This window comes from Pyxicephalus adspersus, chromosome 9 (assembly GCF_032062135.1).
Source record: "Pyxicephalus adspersus chromosome 9, UCB_Pads_2.0, whole genome shotgun sequence".
NCBI classification, from domain to species: domain Eukaryota; kingdom Metazoa; phylum Chordata; class Amphibia; order Anura; family Pyxicephalidae; genus Pyxicephalus; species Pyxicephalus adspersus.
The window spans coordinates 2,350,128-2,377,317 of NC_092866.1; the positions used below are offsets into that span (position 1 = coordinate 2,350,128).

The 27,190-nt window shown below is 42.8% G+C and overlaps 1 protein-coding gene across 1 annotated transcript; it reads left to right on the plus strand.

Annotated features, from left to right (window-relative positions):
- Window positions 1-3,627: 3,627 nt before the first annotated feature.
- IRF8 (interferon regulatory factor 8) lies at window positions 3,628-18,674 on the plus strand. Its single transcript, XM_072421766.1, has 9 exons — window positions 3,628-3,718; window positions 9,684-9,857; window positions 11,466-11,649; window positions 12,085-12,149; window positions 12,420-12,528; window positions 13,654-13,707; window positions 14,605-14,988; window positions 17,161-17,276; window positions 18,183-18,674. The coding sequence occupies exons 2-9, from the start codon at window positions 9,684-9,686 to the stop codon at window positions 18,354-18,356; spliced, it is 1,260 nt and encodes a 419-aa protein (XP_072277867.1). The 5' UTR covers window positions 3,628-3,718; the 3' UTR covers window positions 18,357-18,674.
- Window positions 18,675-27,190: the final 8,516 nt, after the last annotated feature.

The window sequence follows — 27,190 nt, forward strand, 5'->3', positions numbered from 1 at the left end:
GTGTGCAGTGGAATCTGAATAAGCAATGTTCTTTGAGTTTTACTTTATACCAGCAAGGCCAATTAGCAAGGGTAAAGGTCATCTTCAGGAATAAAAGAAGAAGGAAGATGGCGGCACTCTGCAGCAGAACGGGGATAGGCGAGTAATCTCAAGTTTAGTTCTGCTTTAAACCTCGAGCCATCACTCCGATGGCTCAGACTCGGAGTGATGCCGCATAGTCTATAGAATACAGAAAGCACCAAGGTTGTGTGCAATCCACAAATAGTAAATATGTAAAAACACTCAACACCTTCCAGGGGACCCAGGTGACTCCCTTCATCAAGCTTCTAGACTGGAAGAGAACATCTGAGCATACACTTAGGTGATTTCTGGAGTTATATTGTAGAATCAAAGTTCCCTACAACAAGTCCGTAACCAAAGCTGTACTAAGTCTTAAAACTCCTCATTGAGCCCTGATGAAGCCCCGATAACCCCCCGGTAAGTGTTGGATGGTGTTATATGATAATCCTGAAGGGATGTCTAAACTGGCAAATACCACGGTTCTTTCTTTTTACAAACCTTTAAGTAATAAAACATTGACAGAGGTTTGGCAGGAGTTTTACTTTCCATCATTCTCATTGCAATTACAATAGGGAGGCAAAAAATGTCCCAGCCATAAAGGAGTTAAAAATAATAAAATCCAAACAAAGTGAAAGTTCTACGGTGAGCACCGAGCATGAATTACCCTGGGGGAGTTGTGCATGTGATGGGGGGTATTGTGTATGACTGGTGGCTGGGTGGAAGTAACATTGTGGGTGCAGTTACACAATATGTGCCAGGAGGGGGTGCACTGTAAGAAGAAGAGTGAGGAGGGGGTACAGTTTTGGAACAGGTGCCTGAAAGGGGTGCAGTGTTAGAACAGGTATGAGTAGGGGGCACAGTGTGGGAAAAGGTGTGAGCAGTGGGTGTAGAGTCAGAACAGGTATGAAGAGGGAGTGCAGTTTGGGAACAGGTGCCAGGTGCGTGTGCAGTGTCAGAACAAGGGTGAGGAGAGAGTATACAGTTAGTTAGATCAGGTATAGAGTAGTGCAGTTTTGGAAAAGAAGTGAGGAAGGTCATTCATTTTTGGAACAGGTGTGAGGAGAGGGTGAATAGTTGCAACAGGTATGGAGAGGGTACGTAGTTTTGGAACAGATGCCAGAAGGGGTGCAGTATTGGAACAAGGGTGAGGAGAGAGTATACAGTTACAACAGGTATGCAGGGCGAGTGCAGTTTTGGAACAGAAGTGAGGAAGGGGGGCAATGTGGGAACAGGTGTGAGGAAAGGTTGTAGAGTCAGAACAGGAATGAAGAAGGTTTGCAGTGTTGGAATAGGGGTGTGAAGGAGCCTTATTGTTGGAACAGGTGTGAAGATGGAGTTCATTGCCAGAACAGGTATTAAACTGGGGTTCAATGGTGACATAGGTGTGTGTGTGTGGTTGATGCAATGGGGGAACAGGTACACAAGGAAGCAGAGAAGCGGTGACAGAGGTGTGGGTGGAAGGTTTCTTCAAGTGTGTAGTATTAATATTCATACATGTTTTTCACTGAAGCCTAAAGGTGAAAGAAGTTTCTATTTTACTGTGATATTTTATATCATTTTTTTAGACCTTGATTCCTTTTGATTGGGGTTCTGCCAAGTTATCCTCACATGGTGCCCCGGTGATCTTTGATCTCTTTCACACTGTTCAGGTAGATCCCCCCACCCGGTATATACAATGCTTTGCTGGCTTCTCAAACAGAAGTTTGTGCTGACAAATTAAAGTGAAATCTGGTTAAAAGATACCGTGGGAAAAAAAACTCAAATGTAAAAAAATAAAATACAATGACATCACCTGAGAATTCTTCCTTTGCCTCCCACAGCTGCAAAAAAATTGCATTTTCCAGCTTAGTAATGATTTTTATGATTTACAGAAAGCGGGCCACATTTCTCCAAAAAATATGTGTTTGTTGGTTTTTGTAAACTGTTTTATTGAATTATGCCAGATGTTACTGGAGGAATTACCAAGAGTGATTTATTTAGATATTGAGGATATCTAAAGCTTAAACTGACCCAAAATGATTGCAGCTGCTTCCTTTCTCTACAGGTGATGTCTATATACTGTGCATGGAACAGGTGTGTGTGTTGGGGGGGGGGGTATATTATTAGGGGTGCAGTGTTAAAACATATACTCTATGCACACATATTTATATATTTTGGAGTGTAAGCATAAAACCTAACTCTTATTTATTATTCATTTAAGAGATAAACGTGCCCCCTAAATTGAAGCATATGTATTATGTGTGTGAATCACACAATAATAAACCTGGATGTAGTGCTGGGATTTCTAGTGCTGGATTCTATGTTGGGCTCTATGCTGCCCTCTGGTGCCAGGCACTATGATAGTCTGTCAATTCCTATGATAAAGCAGAGTGCTAGGCTTTCTATTGGCCTCTGGATCCAGAAAGTGCTACCACCTGAACAGTGTATTAGGATACAGTGCTGGATACCATGCTGGGCTTCTGTTGCTCTCTAATGCCAGTTACAATGATTGTCTCTTTCTCTATTTATATTGGAGAATTCACAGTGCTAGGGTTTCTGCTTTCTGGTGCAAGGCAATACCTTCATAGTCTTATGTTCAGTGTATTAAGATGCCGTGCTGGGCTTTCTGTTTCTAGACACTATGATGGTCTCTTCATTCCTCTTTGATAAGGCACAGTGCTGGGCTTTATATTGCTCTCTGGTGCCAGGCAATGCCTCCATGGTCTTATGTTCAGTTTATTAGGGTGCAGTGCTGGGCTTTCTGTTGCTAGACAGTATGATGGCCTCTCTATTCCTCTTTGATAAGGCACAGTGCTGGGCTTTCTATTGATCACTGATCCCAGGCAATGCCTCCATAGTCTTATGTTCAGTTGATTAGGGTGCAGTGCTGGGATTTCTGTTGCTGGACAGTATGATGGCTTCTCTATACCTCTTTGATAAGGCACAGTGCTGGGCTTTTTATAGCTCTCTGATGCCAGGCAATGCCTCCATAGTCGTATGTTCAGTTTATTAAGGTGCAGTGCTGGGCTTTCTGTTGCTAGACAGTATGATGGCTTCTCTGTTCCTCTTTGATAAGGCACAGTGCTGGGCTTTATATTGCTCTCTGGCGCCAGGCAATGCCTCCATACTTTTTAATCAGTTTATTAGGGTGCAGTGCTGGGCTTTCTGTTGCTAGACACTATGATTATCTCTTTATTCCTCTTTGATAAGGCACAGTGCTGGGCTTTCTATTGCTCTCTGGTGCCAGGCAATGCCTCCATAGTCTTCATTCAGTTTATTAGATTGCAGTGCTGGGCTTTCCATTGCTCCCTGGAGTTGCACAGTGCAGGGATGATGTTATGTGCAGCACATTATGGTACAGTGCTAAGCTTTCTGGTGTCACACACAGTGCTGGGCTGTGTGTTGCTTTCTATTGCCAGTTAGTGCTGGTTTGATGGTGTCAGTGGGGTTTTCTGGGCTTCCTATCCCAGGCAGGTGGGTGGACAGTTCTCTCCCCCATCTCTGCACTGTTTCTCGGAAAAGCCTTCACTTATTAGAATCTGCTGAAACTTGGCCCCGCCCCTCCCACGGAGCTGATTGGCTGGAGGGGCTGTCAGTCAGGCAGGAGGCGGGACATGAAGTTTATTACTTTGTAAAGTGACAGCAAAGTAACAGAGTGCAAAGAGGAGACATCGGAGAGGTGAGAGACTGCTGGGGGTATAATATGATAAGGTGTCCCATCATATTTTATTATATGACTAAATATTATTATATGAGAAAAGGACATTATGCACCCAGCACAGAGGGGCTGTATTCATTTATTATATAAAATAAATCTATTTATATATACAGATATTATATAAAATGATATTACATGTACAGAACACATAGAGATCTATACATCACTAGATGAACAATATTCTAATATTATATCACATCATATTATACTGCAGGGTGACAGTAAAGAAATATATCCATCAATATATGTCATTTATTCTATATTAATATATCAATTATATTATACTGCAAGTTCATTATATGCAGCCAACTATACATTACTATATGTGATATATTTTATACTATATATGATTATATAACACTGTATTGCATTGTATTGTTACAATATTTTACAGTGCAAGGTGACAGCATATTGATCTATACATCAATAGATGTCATTTATTCTATAATATTATATATGATTATGTTACAAGTTATTGCATTATATTATTATATTACAGTGCAGGGTGACAGTACACTGAGATCTATACATTATTAGATGTAGTTTATTCCATATTATTATATCATATTATATTACATTGGAGGGTGACAGTATATAGAGAGCTATAGATCAATAGACATAATTTATTCTATAATAATATATATGGTTATGTTACAGTGCAGGGGGAAAGTACACAGAGACCAAATCATCCCTAGATGTCATGTATTCTATAATATTATATTACACTATATTATAGTGCAGGGTGACAGTATAGAGAGATCTATATATCAATAGACATAATTTATTCTATAACATTATATATGGTTATGTTACACACAGAGTTGAATTTATCCCTAGATGTCATGTATTCCATATTATTATATCACATTTTATTACAGTGCATGGTGACAGTATAGAGAGATCTATACATTAATAGATGTAATTTATTCTATAATATCATATCTGGTTATGTTACAAGTGCACAGAGTTGAATTTATTCCTAAATGTCATGTATTCTAAATTATTATATCACATTTTATGACAGTGCATGGTGACAGTATAGAGAGATCTATACATAAATAGATGTAATTTATTCTATATTATATTATATATATTATTCTATATTATTATATCACATTATATTACAGTGCAGGGTGACAGTATAGAGAGATCTATACATAAATAGATGTAATGTATTCTATATTAATATATCACATTATATTGCAGTGCAGGGTGAGATCTCAATGAATCTCAAATCTCATAATGTTGCAATGGAGCGATTTACTGAAGTTTATGCTGTTCACTCATTTGCAATTTGATAATTCACTGTGATTGGTGAACAGCCTAAATTCCTTCAGTAAATCAACTTTATTGCATCAATAATATTATTACTGATTATAATAATAATAAGAATTATGGATATTTTGTACAAAGCAACCCATACACAGCAGGCTAATACACACAATATATATAATGATTACTATAAAAGGACACAGAGACAAATACACATTATAGGGGAATATAGCAGATAAGATTCCTGTGTAAATGATTTTAATATTTCCCATCGTTGTGTATCTAGGTATTTACCTTAACATTGCACTATATGCATCATATTATAGGATAACACCGGTTTATGTATAAAGCAGTGAATCTGACATTCACTGAAACATTCCCTGGCATTGAAACACATGGACCTGGAAGATTGTCCACCAGGTAATGTTTAAGGGAATGTCAGATTCACTGCTTTACATTGACGCTGCATTGCATGATACCACAAATCCTCCATGACATTGCTCTGCTTTATATCATAATATATCACAGGCTATCACAATATGCTACATTGCATTGTATTATATCATATCACAATATGTCATAATATATTATTTTATTTTACCTTGTGATATATTGCATTATTTTAAAAATCCAGTCACATGACTCTGCCCTACATTATGTCAATGTATCGAATGATATTAAGTTGTGTTACATTGTATAACATTACAGCATAACACTTATCACACCAAAGGTATATGAGATTATATTATATTGTATCATGGTGTCCTTAAACCCCACAGTGTGCCCTGTATATCACACACATGTCTGTAGCGCAGTACAATGTCAGTTGGTGGATCCTAGGGGTCCTTTGCAATAGACAGGGTCAGTGTGGTCCCAGCACATAGGGGGAATCCTGCTACCCCGCACCTATCTACATACAGCCCATGTAACTCTGTATATCCAAATGACTTTATATTTGGTGATATTTTATTATTATTTTATTATTATTATTATTATTACTGCAGAAGCTTCACGGCAGCCCAATAATAATCAGAGGAACTTCACACCAATGTGCAGAGGAAGTCTTGGGTAGTCCAAAGATTTTTATTGCAGCAATGCAATACTGCAGAAATATTTATATTGTACTAAACCTGTGCAGCCATTGCCAATAAGCAGCAGTGGAAAATCAATCCACTTACCTATCCAAAAAGCTGATCAGCAGCTGCATCATCCTATTGTTTTATTGCATCAAAAGACTTATTCACCATCAGTGAATGTCTGGTGAATTTATTGTCACATTGTAATTTTAATCAGAAGGTAGCAGCCAATAAGATTCTACCTTTTATGCGTTAGGGAGGCCAGGATGATGCTAGAAGGATGCTGATTGGTTGCTTTTATTGTATGTCTATTACTTTTATACTGTCACAGCTATTCTTTATTATTATTAAATTGTTTATATTGTACAATATGAATTATATTAGTGATGATGATTATTATGGCGCCAGCATCCTCTGTGGTGTTGTACAACAGACAATAGGTAGTGCATGCAGAAAGCAGGCCTTGCAGCGCTGGTACCTCAGCCATGACAGGACGCTATATTTAGACATTCAGGAAGTTGTAACACATCAGGTACAAAGATGTTTTTGTGTCACCGCACTCATGGAGCGCTGAAATGTGACAACTTTTTTTTTTCTTAGCGAGAGTTACAAAAAACCCGAAACGTTATTTTTATATCATTTACAGTAAAGCTGAACTCCAGGAAAAAATACACAATTATAGGTTAGGTATTGCATGAAAACCCTCAAGGCGAAGATTCACCTTGATGTGAATGTGACTCTTTGTGACCAAACATTCACTGCAGGTTATTTTAAACACATTCACCTCAGTGAAATTCACACTAACTGCTTTATAAATAGACCCCTTAGTGTGTTTTAAACAGCAACTAGTGTGTGTGAATGTGACCTGGTATCTGGATATTTTAAGCTCAGACTAGGGGGCAGAGGAGCAGCACCGGCAGCCAATCAGGTCTCATGTGCTGATATTGTCCATGTTGAGGTCATAGGGCCTGATTTATTAAAGCTCTCCAAGGCTGGAGGGAATACACTTTCATCAGTAAAGCTGGGAGATCCAGCAAACCTGGAATAGATCTGACCCAGGATTGAAGACATTTGTTAAAAAAAGCAAACAACTTTTAAGAAATCCATTCCAGGTTTGCTGTAATACTCAGCTTCACTGATCAAAGTGTATTCTCTCCAGCCTTGGAAAGCTTTAATAAATCAGGCTCATAGGGAGAAGGTTTGATTTCCATCCAATCACTGGCTGGGGGTGGAGTTATGACCAATGCGGTGTTGCTTGACTGCAGGGGGTGAAAAACCTGGTCACCACTCTGTATGCTAATTATTTGTCAGATTAGACATTCCCTTGTTACAGAGATCACTTGGATACGCATAATACAATCTTGTCTGACAGCGAGAGGTATTCATATTACATTCACCCTGGGTGCCACCTTTTTGAACCGTCTGCAGGAAGCCCATTTTTTTTATTGATCCTGGAAATTTGAAGAATTTGCCCAAACAGGTTATTTTCCACTCCTGATAGCTAAACTAAGTGAAAAAGAAAACGTATTCCAGACTTTCACTTTAAAGGTCATTTTCACTATGATCCACCTACAAAGGAAATCAGCTAAAATTCTGCAGAAAATTTTCGATTTCCCCAAGTGATTGTTCAGGATTATTACATCAAACATTCCATTATCGCTCTCTGTTCAGCTAGGATTCACCAATGATTCCCTCACACCTGATGAATATTATACAGAAACAATGTTACATTTTCACTTTTTATTATAGCTGAGTGGCCCAGTGGGCTTTGATCTCACATTCCTTGTAAAATTAAATCATTGTGAAAGCATTCTGTTCATGGATGAATCTGTCAGGTTCAGAAGTTGTGAATGAATTGGGGAACACCAAGGTAGATAACTGCCGGTGTCCCCGACATGATGATTCCTTGTCACTTCCTGTCCAGGTGATACCTCTCCAAGACTGATACACATGGACAGGAAGTGAAGGCAAATCTCTGCGTCCCTGACACAGCCAGCGATATGCTATAGGTGCAGGAGAAATGTGACTGCATACAGGAATCCGAAGGCTCTCCAAGGAAAATAGTATCTATATAGCGCAAACATATAAGGTAGTGCTGTACAATAAATAGGGTTGCAAATCACTGCTAGACACAGACAGTGACACAGCAGGAGGAGAGGACCCTGTCCCAAAGAGCTTACAATCTAAGGCGTACCGGAAGTATCACACACATTGAACTGGCTCATAAAATGGGTGGGAAGGAAAGTGGCAGAAATGTTTTTTAATGGCCTGAAATCATTTTCTTTTAAAGTCACATTCAATGAGAGCCAACACACTTCAGGGCTTCCAGTCCTTTCCTCCTCCTTCATCAGGGTTCAGAAAAAAACAGAATGAAAGATACAGTGAATGTTATTGTGATTATAATGTTGCATGTCATTATGGGGAAGAATAGAGGGCTCATTCACACCAGTACGATACCAAAGGCCATGCAATTGTAATTATTATCCAGTATTATTATAGCGTTGACATATTACGCAGTGCTGTACAAAGTCCATAGTCATGTGACTAGCTGTCCCTCAAGGTCACAATCTAATGTCCCTGCCATAGTCATATGTCATTATTGTAGTCTAAGGTCAATTTTGGGGGAAGCTAATTAACCTCACTGCATGTTTTTGGGGGGAAACCAGAGTACCCAGAGGAAACCCACGCAAACTCCATGCAGATAGTGTCCTAGCTGAGAATCGAACCTGGGACCCAGCGCTGCAAAGGTTAGAGTGCTAACCACTGAGCCACCATGCTGCCCATGGACTATGATGAAATTGGTGCACTGCAGTGCTATTTATTGGCTGTATTTGCACCTTCTGCTTTGCATTTAGTGCGTGCTATTCATGAATTGCCCTGCAGAAGCCAAAGGCATTTGTTTTATTTTCCTCGAGGTGTTGTTAGCTTGTTACTGCATTTGGTACCGCATGTTTCATTTTCATCCAGCTCACATTGATGCTGCAGGTTGGGGTGAATTTGGCCTATAGGAAGAATAGATTTCATCTTGTCATTGCATTGTGCAACAGTCCAACAGGAGTGTTGGGGGCCCCTGCAATGCCTGGTTCAGTTTTACGTGCAATGCTGTGCCCTGGGACTGTTCATTTTGAATGGCAGTGTGCTTGTCGTAGTGCATAGCATTGTAATGTGTAACTGTCCATTTCCATTATTCTAAGCCCTGAGGAAGGGAGGCCCCGTCCTGCAACACATTCATGGCTTCTATTCTGGGCCTTGAGGAAGGGAGGCACAGGCAACATACTCATGTCATTCATTGGCTCTCATCTATTCCCATATAAAGGGGAGCCCTGTCCCCCAACATGCTTACATAGCCCTGATGAAATGAGGCCCTGTTCCCTGACACGTGTCGGCTCAATACAAAATCTATTCCAGGCTGCACTAAACACACCAGAAATACCATCCTGGGCCGGCACCATAAAAAAATGACAGAGGCTCTAACCCACCCCCACTCCATAACAAGCAGCCTCCACATTAAAGTGTTTTTTTTAGAGGAAAATCCCATGTAATATTTTCTGACCTCATTTTTCTTTCTCTCCCATCAGATGTGTGATCGTAGTGGTGGCCGTAGGCTGCGGCAGTGGCTCATCGAACAGATCGACAGCGGTCACTACCCCGGACTTATCTGGGAAAACGACATCAAAAGTCTCTTCCGTATCCCCTGGAAACATGCGGGGAAGCAGGACTACAATCAGGAAGTGGATGCCTCTATATTTAAAGTAAATACCCGCTGGTGGGGTAATGGAGACCTGAGGGTTCAAATCAATTTTCCAGCAGCTGGCATTGGAAATTAAAATAGGTATCAGGGGTGACTGAATTATGGGGGGGCAAATGGGAAAATGCCTGGGGGAAAAGCCACCGATGGAAGCTGGCACGTTATGCCTCCTGGGCTGCTCTGTAAATTGGTTTGCAGTAAATTGGCTTCCACCTGGAGCTTCTCACACTGTGCAGTCCCTTAAAAGGGTTTCAGTCAATTTGATTTTGCGTGGTGGTGGAAGTTCATGTTCAGCCCTGATGTAAAGGTTTCGGTAAGCTCCTCCCACTGCTGCTGTCAGAGGGAGGAGTCCTTCTGACAAAACTCCGCCTACATTCCCTGTGAAGTAGGATGGCAGCAGTAATAGCCCCTTCACCAGGACTCCACCAATGCCCCCAGGAGGCAGGGCATCTCGGCATGGTGGGGAGGTAATTGGAGGAACCCCTAGGACCAGATGAGCTTTATCCTGGAGAAATCTTATCTCATCTTTTCATTATAAAATGCCATGAAATAACAAGCTGACGCGTTTTACGGGTTCTAATGAAATCTCCTTATCAGGGTCTAAAATCACTGGAAAGAATCTAAATGTCTCTCAGTATTACAAGCTAACAACAGTAGATGATTGAAAGGCTTCCTCCTAATGCTAGGATTTGATTGTTACCCCAGGGCAGTTACGCATTTTGGGGTAGGGCAATGCTATAGCCCCTCCCACAGCTCTTCACAGTCTACGGGAAATACATTGATCACAGCTACTCCTGGATGATTTATACCAACATTGGGCCCCTGTGCAGAACCAACTTGGGGCCCCTTTTGACTTAGAAGGGTCCCGGGCCCTTGTTCAGTGGCACACTTTGCACCACACTAGGCCCACCCCTGGTTTAGTATAGTGGGGGCTGCCTCCATACCTACCATTCTGTTACCTGGGGCCCTGGAGAGGCTGGGGGCCCTGGGATTTTGCCCAAATTGCCCCCTCCTAAATCAGGCCCTGTTGCTGTTGAAGGCCTAGGCAGGGATTTTGGTTTGTGATGGAATGCCTAGCGTTCTGCAATCAGGGGGTTAATGAGGAAGAAGTTTACTTACTTCCCTATAGCAGAGCAAATAAAACTTAATATTCAAATCTCGCCGTCCGTGCTCAGGGTAGTGGCGGTGTACATTGCTGAGCACGCATTGTACATAGCGCGGTGCCATAGAAACCTTTGTTAAAAAACATGTAAACTGATTATTAAATAAGAATGTGCACATTCACCGAGATATCAGCATTGTAAGAGAGATTGAGACAATGTGGACACAGCTGGTGCTGAGTAGTCAGCAGTGGAAAATCAACAGCTCAGGAATGATTGATCCGAGAGATTTGTGAGCTACTTATTGTCCAAGAGAATTCTGTGCTGAAAGACATCACATGATCTCCAGATTATTCCTCCCTTCCCCATTAACACAGCGCCATCTTTGTTCAGGCTTTCACAAGGCTGCTACAGCCATGCAGAGACCCCAAATGCTTTTCTTTTTGTGTTGGAAATTCAGTAAAAAAGTTTCTTCTGGTTTTATCTTTACAAAACTCGTCCTTTTTCTTTAGGCCTGGGCGATATTTAAAGGAAAATTTAAAGAGGGCGATAGGGCGGAGCCGGCGACATGGAAGACACGCCTTCGCTGCGCTCTCAACAAAAGCCCCGACTTTGAGGAGGTGACGGAGAGATCCCAGCTGGACATTTCAGAGCCATACAAGGTGTACCGGATCGTCCCGGAGGAAGAGCAGAAATGTGAGTGGTGGTGGCGGAGTCATGTGACGAGTCATGTGACTGTGTGATAGCAGATCTAAAGGAGATTGTAGTATGGGATTGTAGCATGGAAAGGTCAGACGGAACCAAAGGGCACGCGGGCAAAGGTTTTGGAAATTGGTGTCACATGACTAATTTACATACAGGTGCGCCTACCTTTTAAACTCCACCCTGTATTTCTATGCTCCACCCTCTTTAGATAAAGCCACTCCCCTTTTTGGAATTAATATCCTGCATTCTAATTTTTTACATCTTTTACTCTTTGTGTGAGGGGCTCCCACCATCCTTTCATTGAGTCCCCGGGTCTGTACACCCGCTGTGCGCTGGCCCAGCTCCCCAGGACTCCGCCCATGCCTGGAATATGTATACACATAACTTCACATAGCTTCATTGTCATCAATTTTATTTTGTTTCCAGGTAAAATTGCGGGGAGTAACCTGAGCGAACTCACAGAGATGGATTGCAGCCCCTCAGAAATGGAGGTAGGAATTAAATAAGTTATTGTCACTTTTGTGACCTCCCAGCCTGGGATTCAGCATCTGAAGCCGAATCTCGGAATCTCGGAATCTCTCTCATGTTACTATCACTAAGTTCTAATTAAAGTGAACCTGTCATGTTTTCAGTTCCATAGCCGCCATTTACTAGTTGTTGGTTCCGTCTCTGTGAAGCCGCAGGATGAGCCTGACAGTCAGGAATTGGCTTCTGTTAGAGATTCCCTTTGCTGTTTTCTGATTTGCTCCTTTATATTTCAGACATCTACAGAAGACTTTTTGGCAAACATCAAGCGCAGTCCGTCCCCGGCCAAGGACACGTGCCATAAGCCGGCATCACATGACTGGTGGATGTACCCTCACAATGCAGGTAATGGCACCTTCATCACACACCGCCACTGCCATGGCAGCACCACAATGTCTAATTAACTCTTCCTGACTGCAATCTGTAGATTTTTGTCTTCTTTGCCCCAGACTCTGTTCCTGCCCTTCTCCGTTCTAGCTGAATTTATCCAAAATGCCCAAACGGAGAATTATAGGCGGGCAAATAGAATTATGTCTGAAGAGAGGGACAGGTCCTCTTTGCATCTTATAGCAGAGCCCTGATCAGGGACAGTTTAGGCAAATTTGAAGTGGGGGCCCCTAATGCACAACATTCCAGCTCCCTGCACCCCCTGTCATTCTGTTAGTTGGGGCCCTGGGGAAGGTGGCGGCCCTGTGCGAAAATGAAGTGGGGGCCACAAATGCACAGCATTCCAGCTTCCTGCATCCCTGCCATTCTGTGACTTGGGCCCCCAGAGAAGGTGGGGCCCTGGGCAGTAATAAAGTGAGGACCCCAAATGCACAGTATTCCAGCGCCCTGCACCCCTGCTATTCTGTTAGTTGGGGCCCCGGGGAAGGTGGGGGCCTTGAGCAATAATGAAGTGGGGGCCACAAATCCTTCCTGCATCCCTGCCATTCTGTGACTTGGGCCCCCAGAGAAGGTGGGGGCCCTGAGCCTTAATGAAGTTGGGACCCCCAATGCACAACATTCCAGCTCCCTGCACCCCCTGTCATTCTGTTAGTTGGGGCCCCGGGGAAGGTGGGGGCCTTGAGCAATAATGAAGTGGGGGCCACAAATGCACAGAATTCCAGCTTCCTGCATCCCTGCCATTCTGTTAGTTGGAGACCCAGAGAAGGTGAGGGCCCTGGGCAGTAATAACGTGGGGCCCCAAATGCACAGCATTCCAGATCCCTGTACTTTTGCCATTCTGTTGTCTGTTCTCGGGTGCCCTGGCCAACGGGGCCCAATAAATGGCCCTGAGTCTATTTGGTTTCTATGAGCAATAGCTTCACTTTCCTTCTCTTTTTTTGTGTTCAGAACTCGGCCCACTTCCCCTTTTTGCTTTTTCCATCACATGGTCAGTTTTCTCTGACCCCCAGGCATGGAGAGCCAATCACATGCATTGCACTTTACAGGACAGATTTGAAATATCGATCTTTTTGTCTCCTTTAGGGATGCACATAGTGGAAAATTATAACGTTTATCCGAATGACCCCGCCCCTCACGGTAAGATATGGTAACTGCCATGGATAATGTGACCGCATATTCAAACCTGATTGGACAATATATGAGTGTACAAGATTCTCCATATGGATGATTGATCATTTCAAATACTAGCAATACAATGAAATTAGGAATTAGTGGGTCACCTGTTGAAGTTTGGGGTCACAGTGGGGTCACAGACAAAAATAATGGAGATTTGGGAAAGTGCATTGTGCAGACAAGTGTATTATGGCAAATACAAAATAAGTGCCCCCCCAAGTCTGGAATCCTGTTGGGGAATATGAGTACCCCCAGATCTCATACCCTGGGGTAGAGTTGATGATTCCATCCTCCGCTGCTCATTGTAAGTCAGTGGGGTCTGTTATTCCCCTCGGGTTTGTTCAGACGAAACCCCCAATCAGAGGAAGCACCTGTGCCTGTGACACCATAGACCTCCCCTGGCTCGGTGGTCACTGATCACTGGAGCACGGCTGTGGAAATTTCCTGCCTAGTAATCAAGCCGATGGGGGAAATTTCCTGCCGCACACATTTACATAAACATTTTTGGGGCAATGCACAGAGAGGGGCGTACAATCCGTCCAAAGGGGGAACATCCCTTTCATTTATTATTTTGTAGGGGAAATTTAGTGCGGTTTATTTTTTCTCGTATTGTTTTTTTTTAGATTTGCTGATAGGAAAATTGTGAGAATGAAAAATTTGGAGGGGAAATTTACTGCTGTTCCATAAAATGAAAAAATTGAGTAAATTAGGTGCCCCCCCCCTCCCCATACTAGAATGATAATGATTTGAACATTTAAATAGCATTTGGTGCTTTTCTGTTCTGGTGACAACTGCTCTGCTCATTTCTTGTACGGTTGTCACAGAGACAGGAAGTAATATCTTTATATGTATCCTCTGCAGGGTTTTCACAAATGATCATCCAGTTCTACTACGGAGGGAAAGCCGTCAGCCAAGTGACGACGACCTGCGCTGAAGGGTGCCGCCTCTCCCTGCGCCCACCCACCACCAGCGAAAAGTATTACCCGCTGGAAAGTTTCGAAAACATCCAATTCCCACCGGCTGAATACATCATGAGCGAACGCCAGCGCCAGATCACCAAGAAGCTGTTTGGACATCTGGAGAGGGGGGTCCTCCTACTCAGCAACCGGCAGGGAATCTTCATCAAGAGGCTGTGCCAGGGCCGGGTGTTCTGGGCCGGTAACTGCATGCCGTACAAGGATCGGCCCAACAAACTGGAGAGGGATGAGATCACCAAAATCTTCGACAGCAATCAGTACATCAGAGGTGAGCCATGAAACACGACTGTACGATAAAGACGACTGCAACACGGGGCCAGATTTATCAAAGCATTCCTAGGCTGGAAAGGATAGACTATCATGGGAGAACCTGGGTGATCCAAGAAACCAGCTAGAGGGTCTAGAAAGTTGTACTTGTAGCCTTAGCTGTGATTTAGAACGCTTTTGCTCCCATTGACTTCCAAAAGATTGGTTTTAGTTGGGGTTCCCTGAGATCTGAAATATTTCTGGTGTTCCCCAGGGGTAAGAAGTTTGAGAGAGAGGTGAGGTTGTCAGGTTTTTAGGACTGGGTGACAGATCTATTCCTCTCTCTGTTGATACATTTGCCTGTGTATAAGCTGTGATGAAACAATGAGGAGCAGCAGCTCGCTGTATTTATAGCTCTCAGGAAATACTTTGCCTTTTTTATTGTTGTTTACTTCAGCAGAATTGTACGCCTGCTAACAGGAACTTTATGCTCTGCATACAAATTGCAGATTATACATGTATTTGCATCTGTTGTCTCCTGAGCACAGGTCCAGCCAAGTCCAACCAGGTCCCACCAAGATCCATCAGGTCCCACCAGGTCCCATAAGGTCCAACCAGGCCCCATCAAGGTCCATCAGGTCCAACCAGGTCCCATCAAGGTCCATCAGGTCCAACCAGGTCCCACCAAGGTTCATCAGGTCCCACCAGGTCCAACCAGGTCCCACCAAGGTCCATCAGGTCCCACCAAGTCCCATCAGGTCCAACAAGGTCCTACTGGAACCTACAAAGTCCCACTAGGTCCCATAAGTTCAAACCAGATCCCCTCAGCTCCTATCAGGTCAACCAAGTCTAAACAGGTCTGTCCAGGTCCAACTAGGTGAAGTTAGGTATAACCAGGTGCCATTAGGTCATACCAGGGGTCATGCCAGGGGTCCCACCAGGTTACAGCCCAGTCCCACTAGGTCCAACCAGGTCCCAGCCATGTCCCACCAGGTCCCACCAAGGTCCCATCAGGTTCAACAACCACGTCCCACTAGGTCCCACCAGTTTAGGCCAAGTCCCACCAGGTCCAACCAGATCCCCCCAGGTCCTATGGGGGCAACCAAGTCCAAAAAGGTCTATCCAGGTCCAACCAGGTTAATTAGGGTCCAACTAGGTGCCACCAGGTGGTACCAGGTCCTGTCGCGTCCCACTGGGTCCAACAAGGTCCTACCAGTTCCAGCCAAATCCCACCAGGCCCAACCAGGTCCTATGTGGTAAACCAAGTCCAACAAAGTCAAACCATGTTCAACCAGGTCCCAGGAGGTACAGCTACATCTCAGCAGGTCCAACCATGTCTTACAAGGTCAAACCAAGTTCCACCAAGTCCAAACATGTCCCTCCAGGTCCAATCAGGTCCTGGCAGTTTACCACCTTCTGTCTTAGTATTTCCGGTATGAAGTGGCTTAGCCCAGTTTCAGTAGTTTTGTGTTTTTTTGGTGGGTTTTATAGTTTACTAGGAGGTCAAACAAACTGATACCATGAGTGTATGTCCTGGTATTTCATGCAAGGCCTCCGGTTGGTTTTTGGCCCCAACGCTGCCAGGAGCTTCCAAACCTTTCTCCACAATTTTAGATCATGTTTTACTCTGTATTATTTGGAGTGTTTTGAGAATCAAAAAATAAAAAGGATAGAAACCTTTCTTAAAAATCATTTTGGTTTGGTAGAGGTAGCAGACATTTCCATGAACCACAAATATGATCCATCCACGCGGAATGCTGCAATGACGCCAACACTGCAGGGCCATTAAACCTCCATTGTAGCCCACCGGCTGCCCTATCACCATGCATGATTCTCTGTATGAGGGGACAGCCCAAAGAGAAGTACTTATTACTAAAGTATTCGGAGAAAATGCTGCTTCCCGCTCCCTTCAGTGCTGTTCAGATGTTAGGAACCTTTAGGCACTTACATGATATGTGTCTATGTGAATAGGAAGGAAGGAGGATAGGACCCTGCCCTGAAGAGCTTACAGTCTAGTAAATCAATCTAATATAGAAATATATTCCCATGATGGCATGATGGGACACCCCTGGTGAACCTTACACAATATATCCAGGAAGTTGATTGGTGTCTGGTGGTGATTTTGGGGACATGGGGTCAGGGAGGGTCACCTCCTCTCCACTTACTTTGCTGACCTCTCTTCTTGTCTCTTCAGACTTCCAACATTGCTACTCCAATCAGCTGAGACTTCCAGACAGCAAAGTGACGCTGTGCTTTGGGGAGGAGTTTCCTGACGCCACGCCGGTGCATTCCAAGCTCATCATTGTGCAGGTAATGCAGACAAACCATGCTGGATATAACTCAAGCAGCAATCTGACCTCCATGATTGACAGAACTAAAGTCCAATGAATGAAAGGGGTGGGGCCAGAGACAGTCAGGCTGGAGAAGGAGGGGCTAGATGTGAGAGACGTCCTCTGAGCAAGAAATGAGGCGGGTCCTAGCTGACTTGCTGCAGTTTCTAATGTACATTGGTAAAAGCTCAAAGTGAAATGAGAGTAACTAAAGTCAGTCCGAGAGAGGAGCCAGTAAAACTGTGCAAGACTGAAGGGAAATCTGGAGGACAGATTTATTGAAGGGCGGGCTGGAGGGCAGATTTAATAAAGGGGAGGCTGGAAGGCAGATTTAATAAAGGGGAGGCTGGAGGGCAGATTTAATGAAGAGGAGTTCAGGGGGCAGATTTATTGAAGGGGAGGCTGGAGGGCAGATTTAATGAAGGGGAGGCTGGAGGGCAGATTTAATAAAGGGGAGGCTGGAGGGCAGATTTAATAAAGAGGAGTTCAGGGGGCAGATTTAAAGAAGAGGAAGCTGGAGGGAAGATATAATGAAGGGGAGACTGGAGGGAAGATTTAATGAAAGGGAGACTGGAGGGCAGATTTATTGAAGTGGAGGCTGGAGGGCAGATTTAGGAAAAGGGGAGGCTGGAGGGCAGGTATAATGAAGGGGAGGCTTGAGGGTAGATTTATTAATGGGGAGGCTGGGGGGCAGATATAATGAAGGGGGAGCTGGAGGGCATATTTATTGAAGGGGAGACTGGAGGGCAGATTTAATAAAAGGGGGGCCGAATGGGCAGATGAAGGGTAATCTCCTAAATAGTATTTAGATCCAAAACATTTTTGCAATGATTTATTACCCTGTGTCACCCTGATCTGATCCCATTACCTCCCTTTGTCTCCGCAGGTTGAGCAGCTCGGCTTGAGGCAGCTGCTTGAATCCTCTACCAAAAACTACAACCTGGCCGGCTTGCACCTGGCCCCGGACTCTCACATGGACTCCGTCCAACGTCATCACCCAGATCCCTGCACCACCCACCAGAGGGCGTTCTACAGGGACACCCCGCAGATCACCGTCTGAGCCCTGCCCTCTGCCCGTTTTTTAATCTGTACAGTTAAATAAATTTATATTTTTATAGATGGTTGGTGATACTTTGTATAGTTGCTGTGAAGAGAAGAGGTGAAGATCTTTATGTAAAATACCCAATGGAGCCAAAAAATTGTCTTGTTGGGGGAGGATGGATATTGCGTCAGATAAAACACAGACAATGCTGATAATGGATTTGGTACCCTGCAGGTGCGTTGCCTGTTATCCTCAACAGTTAGCCCTTGGAGACCTGTAAATGCCCCATGGGGGAGGGGGAGGGCAATCATTGTGGAATAAACATACAAAAAGTTATCCATCTGTGTGGCTTTTTATGTTAACAATTGTCAGAAAAACAAAAATAGCGTTGTACAATCTGGGACCGTGGCGAAAATTTGGGGCCGCTTCCTGGAAACAAGACGACCATTGCACACAATGCATTTGGTGCACAATTCCTGATTGGTGGGAGCTTCCCTGGCTGCTGTGCAATAAAGTTCATCAGCCATGGCATGCTGTGCTGCAGCCGCTAGAGAGAGAAATAGGAAATGTTTCAGTAAGATAATAAATCTGCTCCAATACAAAACAAACATTTCTGTCTTTTCTGCACAGCATTATTCTGCATCTTGCCGAATTGCTCCAGATGAGAACTAACTGACCAAGCTGCATGATCCAAGGCATCTCAAAGCATTCCTGCATCTTACTCACACATTTCTTTTTATTGCAATGTTTCTGTGCAGCATCTTCTTCTCTTCCCCATTAGTGCCCAGAAATCTTATATATGGCCTCCTTCTAAAAATACCACTTTGCTGGCTGGGTTTGGCATTCACAATCACTTCAAGTCATCAATTTTTGTTCCATTTAAAGATGAACTTCAGTCAGATATAACAGTCTCAGGTAAATGCGGCTCTGTGTTCAGTAATACAGCTCATGATCTAAGGTTAGTATCGCAGCAAGGTGCCTCATCCAGTCAGATTCAGCAGAAATTGGCCCTAAATAATTGGCCTCATTAAAGGATTTTCACTCTTTTTCTCAAATTTTGAATTCCCCTTCACCTTTAGTAAATGTCATACTGGTCACTGGGACTTAGAGGGTGAGGGGCAAAAAAATAGGGATGGGGCAAGAATGCCCACGGGGGCCCTGCTCATGATCAATGTCTGTGCCTGGAACATAGGGAACATAATTGGGTGGCAATAACCCCCTCCCCCCCCCAATGTTCTCCCAGCTTTCTCCTCTGATTTGTACAGTTGGCCCCTTGCAGTTGCACTCAGAGGGCCCATTTGGGAGATTGTCCGTCCATCTGTACAGATTTTACTCAATAATCTGACATTTCGTTTAGCCACATCACAAATAGGGGGAGGGGGAGGGGGGGGCTAAAAATACTGAAATAAAGAACTTAGCAAACATCTGCTTCCTCCGGGCTCTGTAACCCCCAGGCTCAGCGTGTGAATATTGTGTGTGAATATTGTCTGTTACAAAACAGCCGCCTCTCACCTCTGACTACTGCTTTCCAACCATTGCTTGCCTAATCTGTGGTATGGGGGCTGCGGGGTGAGCGAAACGCAACAGTGACACAGAAATTAAATCAGTGTCAGGCCGATGCCGAAATCATAAGAGGATCAGTACTACTTCTCTTGTCCTGTACCCCGGTGTAATTCTCAATATCTGTTCCTATTCTGTATGTATGGACTCTGCACAGTACTACTTCTCTTGTCCTGTAATTCTCGGTATCTGTACCTTGCACAGTGTTGATGAGCCCCGGGCTATATGATGCTCTCAGTTGATGGGTGTCAGGAAATGATGCTATATTATATTACAAACATATTAATATATCAAATATCAGGCAAACATAACAATGTATCCCATACTCTGAGTATTGCCCCCACCTTTACCTTCCCTCCCCTTGCTGTGCAGTTTGTCCAGGCGGCTCACATAACATCTCATTCAGCAGTTTGCACCCCTCAGGTCAGTATAAGTGACCCCAATGCTATCTGTAAGGGTGACATTCTTCCCACTGGCCAGCAATGTAAGGAATTATTCCCACTGACCACCACACTAATATACTATGATCTGTGGATATAATAATTATAGAAGGGGTTCCCTGAGACCTGAAAGTTATTTTAGGGGTCCCCCATGTTATAAAGGTTGTGAAGCACATGCCTCGTCCTTTCTTTTGCGTGCTCCCTGCATGTCAATGCATTGGGCAGTATGGGGGGGGGGTCATAATTTACCAATATTGGGGTCATGATCTAGTTCTTGCCTATTCCAGCTATAGATGACCTGACAACATATACCAAAATATGGTGGCTCAGTGGTTAGCACGCCGGCCTTTTCAGCGCTGGGTCCCAGATTTGAATCTTGGCCAGGACTCTATCTGCATGGAGTTTGGAGGTTCTCCCCATGTCTGTGTGGGTTTCCTACGGGTATTCCAGTTTCCTCTTACATTCCAAAAACATGAAGTTAGATTTATTGGCTTCCCCCAAATTGACCTTAGAATGTGATAATGACATAAAACTATGATAGGGACATTATTATTATTATTATTAATAAACAGGATTTATATAGCGCCAACATATTACGCAGCGCTGTACATTAGATTGTGAGCTCCTATGAGGGAAAGCTAGTGACACGACTATGGACTTTGTACAGCGCTGTGTAATATGTTGGCGCTAGAAATACTGTGTCATAATAATAATGCATCAAATCCTTAAATAGACCCCCGTGGGTTTAAATGCGTTAGCGCAAAATGTATAGCACCGACATTGCTGATCTGTGTGCTTCTCAAAATACTAATGTGACCATATATATTTATCAAACTTTCCTCATCTTTGTGTGAAATATTATTTAGAGAAGGAATAAACGATAGAAACATTCCCAAGAAATTCCCAGGTTTCCCCGCACCTCACGGGGGAGGGGCACAGTGTAGAAGTGCTGTTGGCTCTGCACTTTATCTTGCAGAATTGTGCAACGCTCACACAAGTGTTTCTCGGGGTCACGGCTGTTTTTGTCTCTGAATTACAGAGGAAGTATCTTTTCCACTTAAAAACAGTCAGGAAATGGTGTTTTACCGCTGGGCTGAGTGTCAGTTGTTTTTTTTTAATTTTAAATGACTTGTGAAAAAAACTGTGAATCATTGGACATCTCCAGCCTTGGTTGTGTTAGCTGGGATCCAAATCTCAGTCTGTGAAAATACAACCAATGAGGAAATTATCATCAATATTCATAAATGGTATTTATATAGCGCCAACATATACGCAGCGCTGTACAATAAATAGTGAAGTGAGCCAGGATTCTCATTACGGTGCCCATGTATTGCGGGCTGCGATCTCTGATCATATACTGATTTATATTTCAATTCTCTCTGTTCTTACAAGACGTGCCAAAGAAAATGGATTAGAATAAAAAACATAAATAAGCAGTGAAACGCGTAACTAATTTATTGATAATCAAAATGAACAATGCAGCAAATCCATAATCCAGGAAGCAATGCATAGAATCATGCAAGCACACTTCCGCACATGTGCACAAAGATCTGCATACTACATATAATCCACCAAGGATTTTTTTTTGCTATCGTCTTTCTTATTCTTTGCACATTGGACAACCTTTTATTCCTACAAGTTCTTAAAGTCTAATGGTATTTACATCAACCCAAATCCATACAGTAAATGACATTTTAGGTTAATTTAGACAACTTTATAGAAAGCCACACATAAATGTAAGCCGTGTGTATAAATTCTGTAAATGTGTGATCACCATTGGGGATCCAGACAGGAAGGGCCCATTTAATGTATTACCCTGCATGAAGGTGGGGGGTCGGCCAATTTGCAATTACCTGATCTTGCATTATATCACCTTGGGATTGTGAAAGAAGAGGGCAGTACTCTGAGCCAATCAGGTGTAACGTATTCATAGGTGCCTAACTAAAATAGGATGACTTTATCAGTATCCGGCTGCTCCTTCACCGTCCAATCACATGCTGGGGGCTGACCTAGGTGTGTTGATTTATTGTTGGCTGGCTAAGCCATATGGTAAAACTAAAAAAAAAGAAATACATTTTTTGTAAACATATATCATAAATCTATTTTAATACATATTAAGCTGTTTATAAAAATATTGTATATATATATATATATATATGTTTCCATAATTGAATCTTGAAATCTGAGCAGTAATCCAAAATAAATTAAACTCCTGCACTTTGATTCTGCAAGAGTTATAGACCAGTCAGGGTGATCTCTGTCGTTGTACATAATAACTGGTCTTGTCTCCGCCCCCTCCAGTAGTTTGCTACAGGCAGCCTGTAATAGGTGGGGCTTGATAGGCTCCTCCCATATCACTGATCTTAGCACAGTTTATGTACAGAGAATGATAATGTCACTACTATTCTTATAAGGTAATGTCTGGGTTTGCACAAAATGGATTTATATCATATTTATTCTTTATTTATATATATTTATTAATAAAGAAGAATATATTTAATTTAGGTTATTAAGCCTATAATTCAGCTTTAACTCTTTCCCTGCCTGTAATACTAAACACTCAGTATTCATTCTTCAGTGCATTTTTAGCAGCTGGAGGACTTTGTTATCCGCCCATAGCCAATAGTTTCTCCATGCGGCATTATTGGTTCCTGCTCACTCATTGGCTAGCAACATTCGGTGAGATTTGCAGCTGCTCAGTCGCATGTTAGCCAAGATTGCCTGAAGCTGAGTTCTGGACTCGATGGCTCTGAGAAAAAGGGAAGAAGCTGAAAGCAGACGCAAATGTCAGTTCCTGTGTGGTGCCCGTGGTGAGGCCCATGGTCTAGGCACTCGCCCCTCTCAGACTGCAGCAAGATTCTGAGGGTTTCGATTTTTTGCTGTGTGTGTAACTCAACCGCAGCGCAGATTGCAACACTAAAACACAACAAAAGTCAGAGAATCGCAAAACCTGAAGATTCTCAGTGAGAAAATGGCGGCGTGTCAGCCAACAACCTCCAATGGGGAACAGGACAGGGATTCGGGTGATTTTATGTTTGCTGGTGAAATTTCTGAATTATCATTCACTACAAGGTGCAAATCGAGCAAAATGCGGCACGTGCATTGACGTGGATTCTGCATTTCACAGATATACACCTTATAAATAAAAGCTTTAAGTTAATTGTGATCAAATCCCCCAAATTTATCCTTACAGGATGAATACTGCCAGCTCTGGCATCTATAAAATAAACAGAAAGGTGAGGAAGGCAGAAACATAACTTTTACTTATACCGAATATAATAAATAGTTCATTACAAAATAAATGCAAAAGGGCCAAAAAGTATTGCTTCTGTGTTATAATAGACTCAGAAATAGATATACAAAAGAAATCGTCTTCATGCTGACACGTTTCAATGCAAGTGTGCTTTTGCTGCATTGAGGCTCATTAGGAAATTAATCAAAGTAAAAGACTTCCTTGCTGCAATATATGCGCTTTATTTATAAAAAACATGCACATGTGTCGAGTGGTCTCAGGTTCATTGACGACCCATTTAATGTCAACAGGCTGCTATACTGCAATATGCATCCATGCACCGGGGCACAAGAAATATCATGGGCCCCCACCAAGGCAGCTAGAGCCCCCCATCTATTTCTGAAGTGTATAAGAGATCCAGTATTGCAGGCTGCCATTCCTTGTATGTGAAGGCTGCATTAGTTTTCTGTTTTCATGAACTGATCCCACCAATAATAGATTTTCTATCCTGGAGTGACAGCATTCCATCACTGCACTGGATGTATAGCAGGACTACAGAATTCCTCCCTCTCTTCTGATCACCATAACGCCATTCAGGTATAACTAGGAACAATGGAACTGATAAGGAAATATCTTTACAAATAATGCAATAGAATTTAAACATTACTGTATGATATTGCAAATTTTGATGCTATATATTTTGTATCTGTACAACATAGAAATCATACAATCTCTGCAACCACATACCCCTGAGGAAGTCTATAATTGGCGAAACCCGTCGGGATTTGTGTGACCACTACAGGTCCTCTTTTTGTTTTCAACAATATATTGTGTTATGTCTAGGAAAAATATCCAAACCCTTTGACAGTAACAGGCAATTGGATATATGGTGGAAAAAAATTACTTTTTAGCACTGTTGTATGTATTAACTACAAAATACACACTTGACTTTTTGCACAAAAACTCTGTTAGTTTAACTAAAATCAGCCCTGTCTGCAATATGCACCTTCAAGCCAAAAAAATCCCCTTGCAGTACTTCTTTTCAGCCACAAGATGTCCCCAGTGATCTGTGTTTAATGACCCTGGGTGTTATCAAGAGGGACTGAGGACATATTGTGAATGCAGGGCGTCATGGCTCCACCCCTAAAAAAAATGTCAGCACTGCGCCTTCTATTCATCATGGATTACCATTCACTGTTTGTAGAAGAGGAAGAGGAGGAGGTGTGTCACATGACCTAACAATGATATTTAAAATGAAAGCATACCATACTGCTGGGGGGACCTCCAGGGAGGGGAATGGTTAGCCGGGGGCCGAGCTTTGGGTCCCCTGATGCCTCTCATCTCCTCTTCAGTTGTTTACAGAGTCTCTTGCAAGAGTCACGATGGAATTGGGGATTTTCGGTAATTACACTGCACACAGTATTTGGGTACTTTACAAATAACAAGGTAGCATGATTAGGAAATTTCATATCACAGGGCCTCCATTTTCAGGTTTACTGGATCCTCCAGGTTCTCCCACAATAGTCTTCTCCAGCCTCTAATACAGCAAAGATATGATAGATTCACTGGTAGGTTGATGTGACATCATATTATTATTATTATTATAGTATTACACAGTATTTATATAGCGCCATCATATTACGCAGCGCTGTACAAAGTCCAAAGTCAGAAAAAGTAACATAGTTTTGCGGTAACAGGGTCTCTTTATTTAGAAAAGAATATAGGAGGAGGCCATCGCTGTCCCTAAAATTGTCTTCTATGTCAATGCTTTGATTTATATTCATCGTTTCAGATGTTGATCTCACTGTACGGTGACAGGTTCACTTTATTCTCTGCTTTCCTGGAACGCTATACGCATAGTTTTGTGATATTTTCACTTTAAGATCCTGGAAGGTTTGATCCCAGCTGGGCCGCACTCATACAATCTGCTTTTGTTTCACAATTTCGTTAGTCCGTGTGGGCGAATTTCTTCACTCCGGTGAGTCACATCGCTATTCTGTTGCAAGCGTCCGTATACAAATTATGTGATTTTGTATTTCTGTCTGATTTTGCTGCGGGTATATCGCTGGCAGAAGATGTGAGGGTGTATGATGGAGGCCCTGTGATATGAAATTCCCTAATCATGCTACCTTGTCATTTGTAAAGTACCCAAATACTGTCTGCAGTGAAATGACTGAAATTCCCCAATTCCATTGTGACTCTTACAACAGACTCTGTAAACAACAGAAGAGGAGACGAGAGGCGTCATGGGACCCAAAGCTCGGGCCCCGGGTAACCATTCCCCTCCCTGGAGGTCCCCCCAGCAGTATGATATGCTTTATTTTTTAATATCATTTTTAGGTCATGTGACACACCACCTCCACTTCCCCAAACAGTGAAGGGTAATCCATGATGAATGGAAGGCGCAGTGCTGATATCTATTTTAGGGGCGGGGCCATGACGCCCTGCATTCACAATATGTCCTCAGCCCCTCCGGATTACACCCAGGGTCATCAAACCCAGAAGACTGAGGACATCTTGTGGCTGCAAAGAAGTACTGCGAGGGGAATTTTGGCTTGAAGGTGCATATAGCAGACAGGGCCGATTTTTGTTAAACTAACTAGTCTTACAGGAACACATTGCCGACTACCTGCAGGAAATGCTAGCTCATTGGCTGTTTAAGGGTTTTCCTGCATATTGCAGACAGGGCGGATTGTTTTTTTTTTTTTTTGCTGACAACCTTCTGAAAATCTTAGTTCATTGGCTGTTTAGCTCTTCCACAAATAAAAATCAGCTACCGGTATCTATCATTACTTACAACCTTGGCACAGACCACATGATCTCTGATTGGTATGCTTTACATTATAAGAGACTTCAATGAGTCTAATCAGACAAACTCAGTCTAGCAGATCTGCAGTGATGAGGATCAGCAAGGACACATATTGAGCCTGATTTATTATAGACTATCGTGGGAGGACCTGAGTGATTCAGCAAACCTGTGCTGGACTTCTTAAAATCATTTGCTAATATTTGGTAAATGTTTTCAATCCTGGACCAGATTCATTCCAGGTTTGCTGGATCACCCAGGTTCTCCCATGAAAGTCTATCCTCTATATATACCAGCACAGTATCCATATAATTGAATACATGAACACACAATATTATTATGGATGAAACAAATCTTTCACGTGTAAAATTAATATTTTATTTCCCTCATGGAACGGACTCATTACAAGGCTGCTGGAATAAAAGACGACCTAGCAGATTTCATCAATTGATCAGATTTGATTTATAACTCCGGCACAATCACAGAGGAAACACCGAACTATATTCTATGATCTCCAGATATCTATAAAGTGAATGTAGCTCTGAAGGTGAAAAGTAAATTTCACTCTCATTTTCACAGTGTCACCAGGAAGTCAGCACCAGGGAAATTATTTAGTGGTTTTTATCAGTTGTAACATCTGTACAACTTCAACTTCCTAAAATATAAAAACAGAAAATCAAATGAAAGCCCTAAGGTCAGCGATACAATACAATATGTATCTGTCGGGGGGATGGGAGGGTGCAATGTTCTGCAGATCTCTAGAGAGGTCAGTGGTGGAATAATCTGCAGAATATACAATATGTATCTGTCAGGG

Excerpts from the sequence above, each read along its gene's own strand:
- IRF8 (XM_072421766.1), top strand. The coding sequence starts at position 9,684 with ATGTGTGATCGTAGTGGTGGCCGTAGGCTGCGGCAGTGGCTCATCGAA. Across the intron at positions 9,858-11,465 it reads TGGATGCCTCTATATTTAAA|GCCTGGGCGATATTTAAAGG; the intron begins GTAAATACCCGC and ends CTTTTTCTTTAG. Across the intron at positions 12,529-13,653 it reads GATGTACCCTCACAATGCAG|GGATGCACATAGTGGAAAAT; the intron begins GTAATGGCACCT and ends TGTCTCCTTTAG.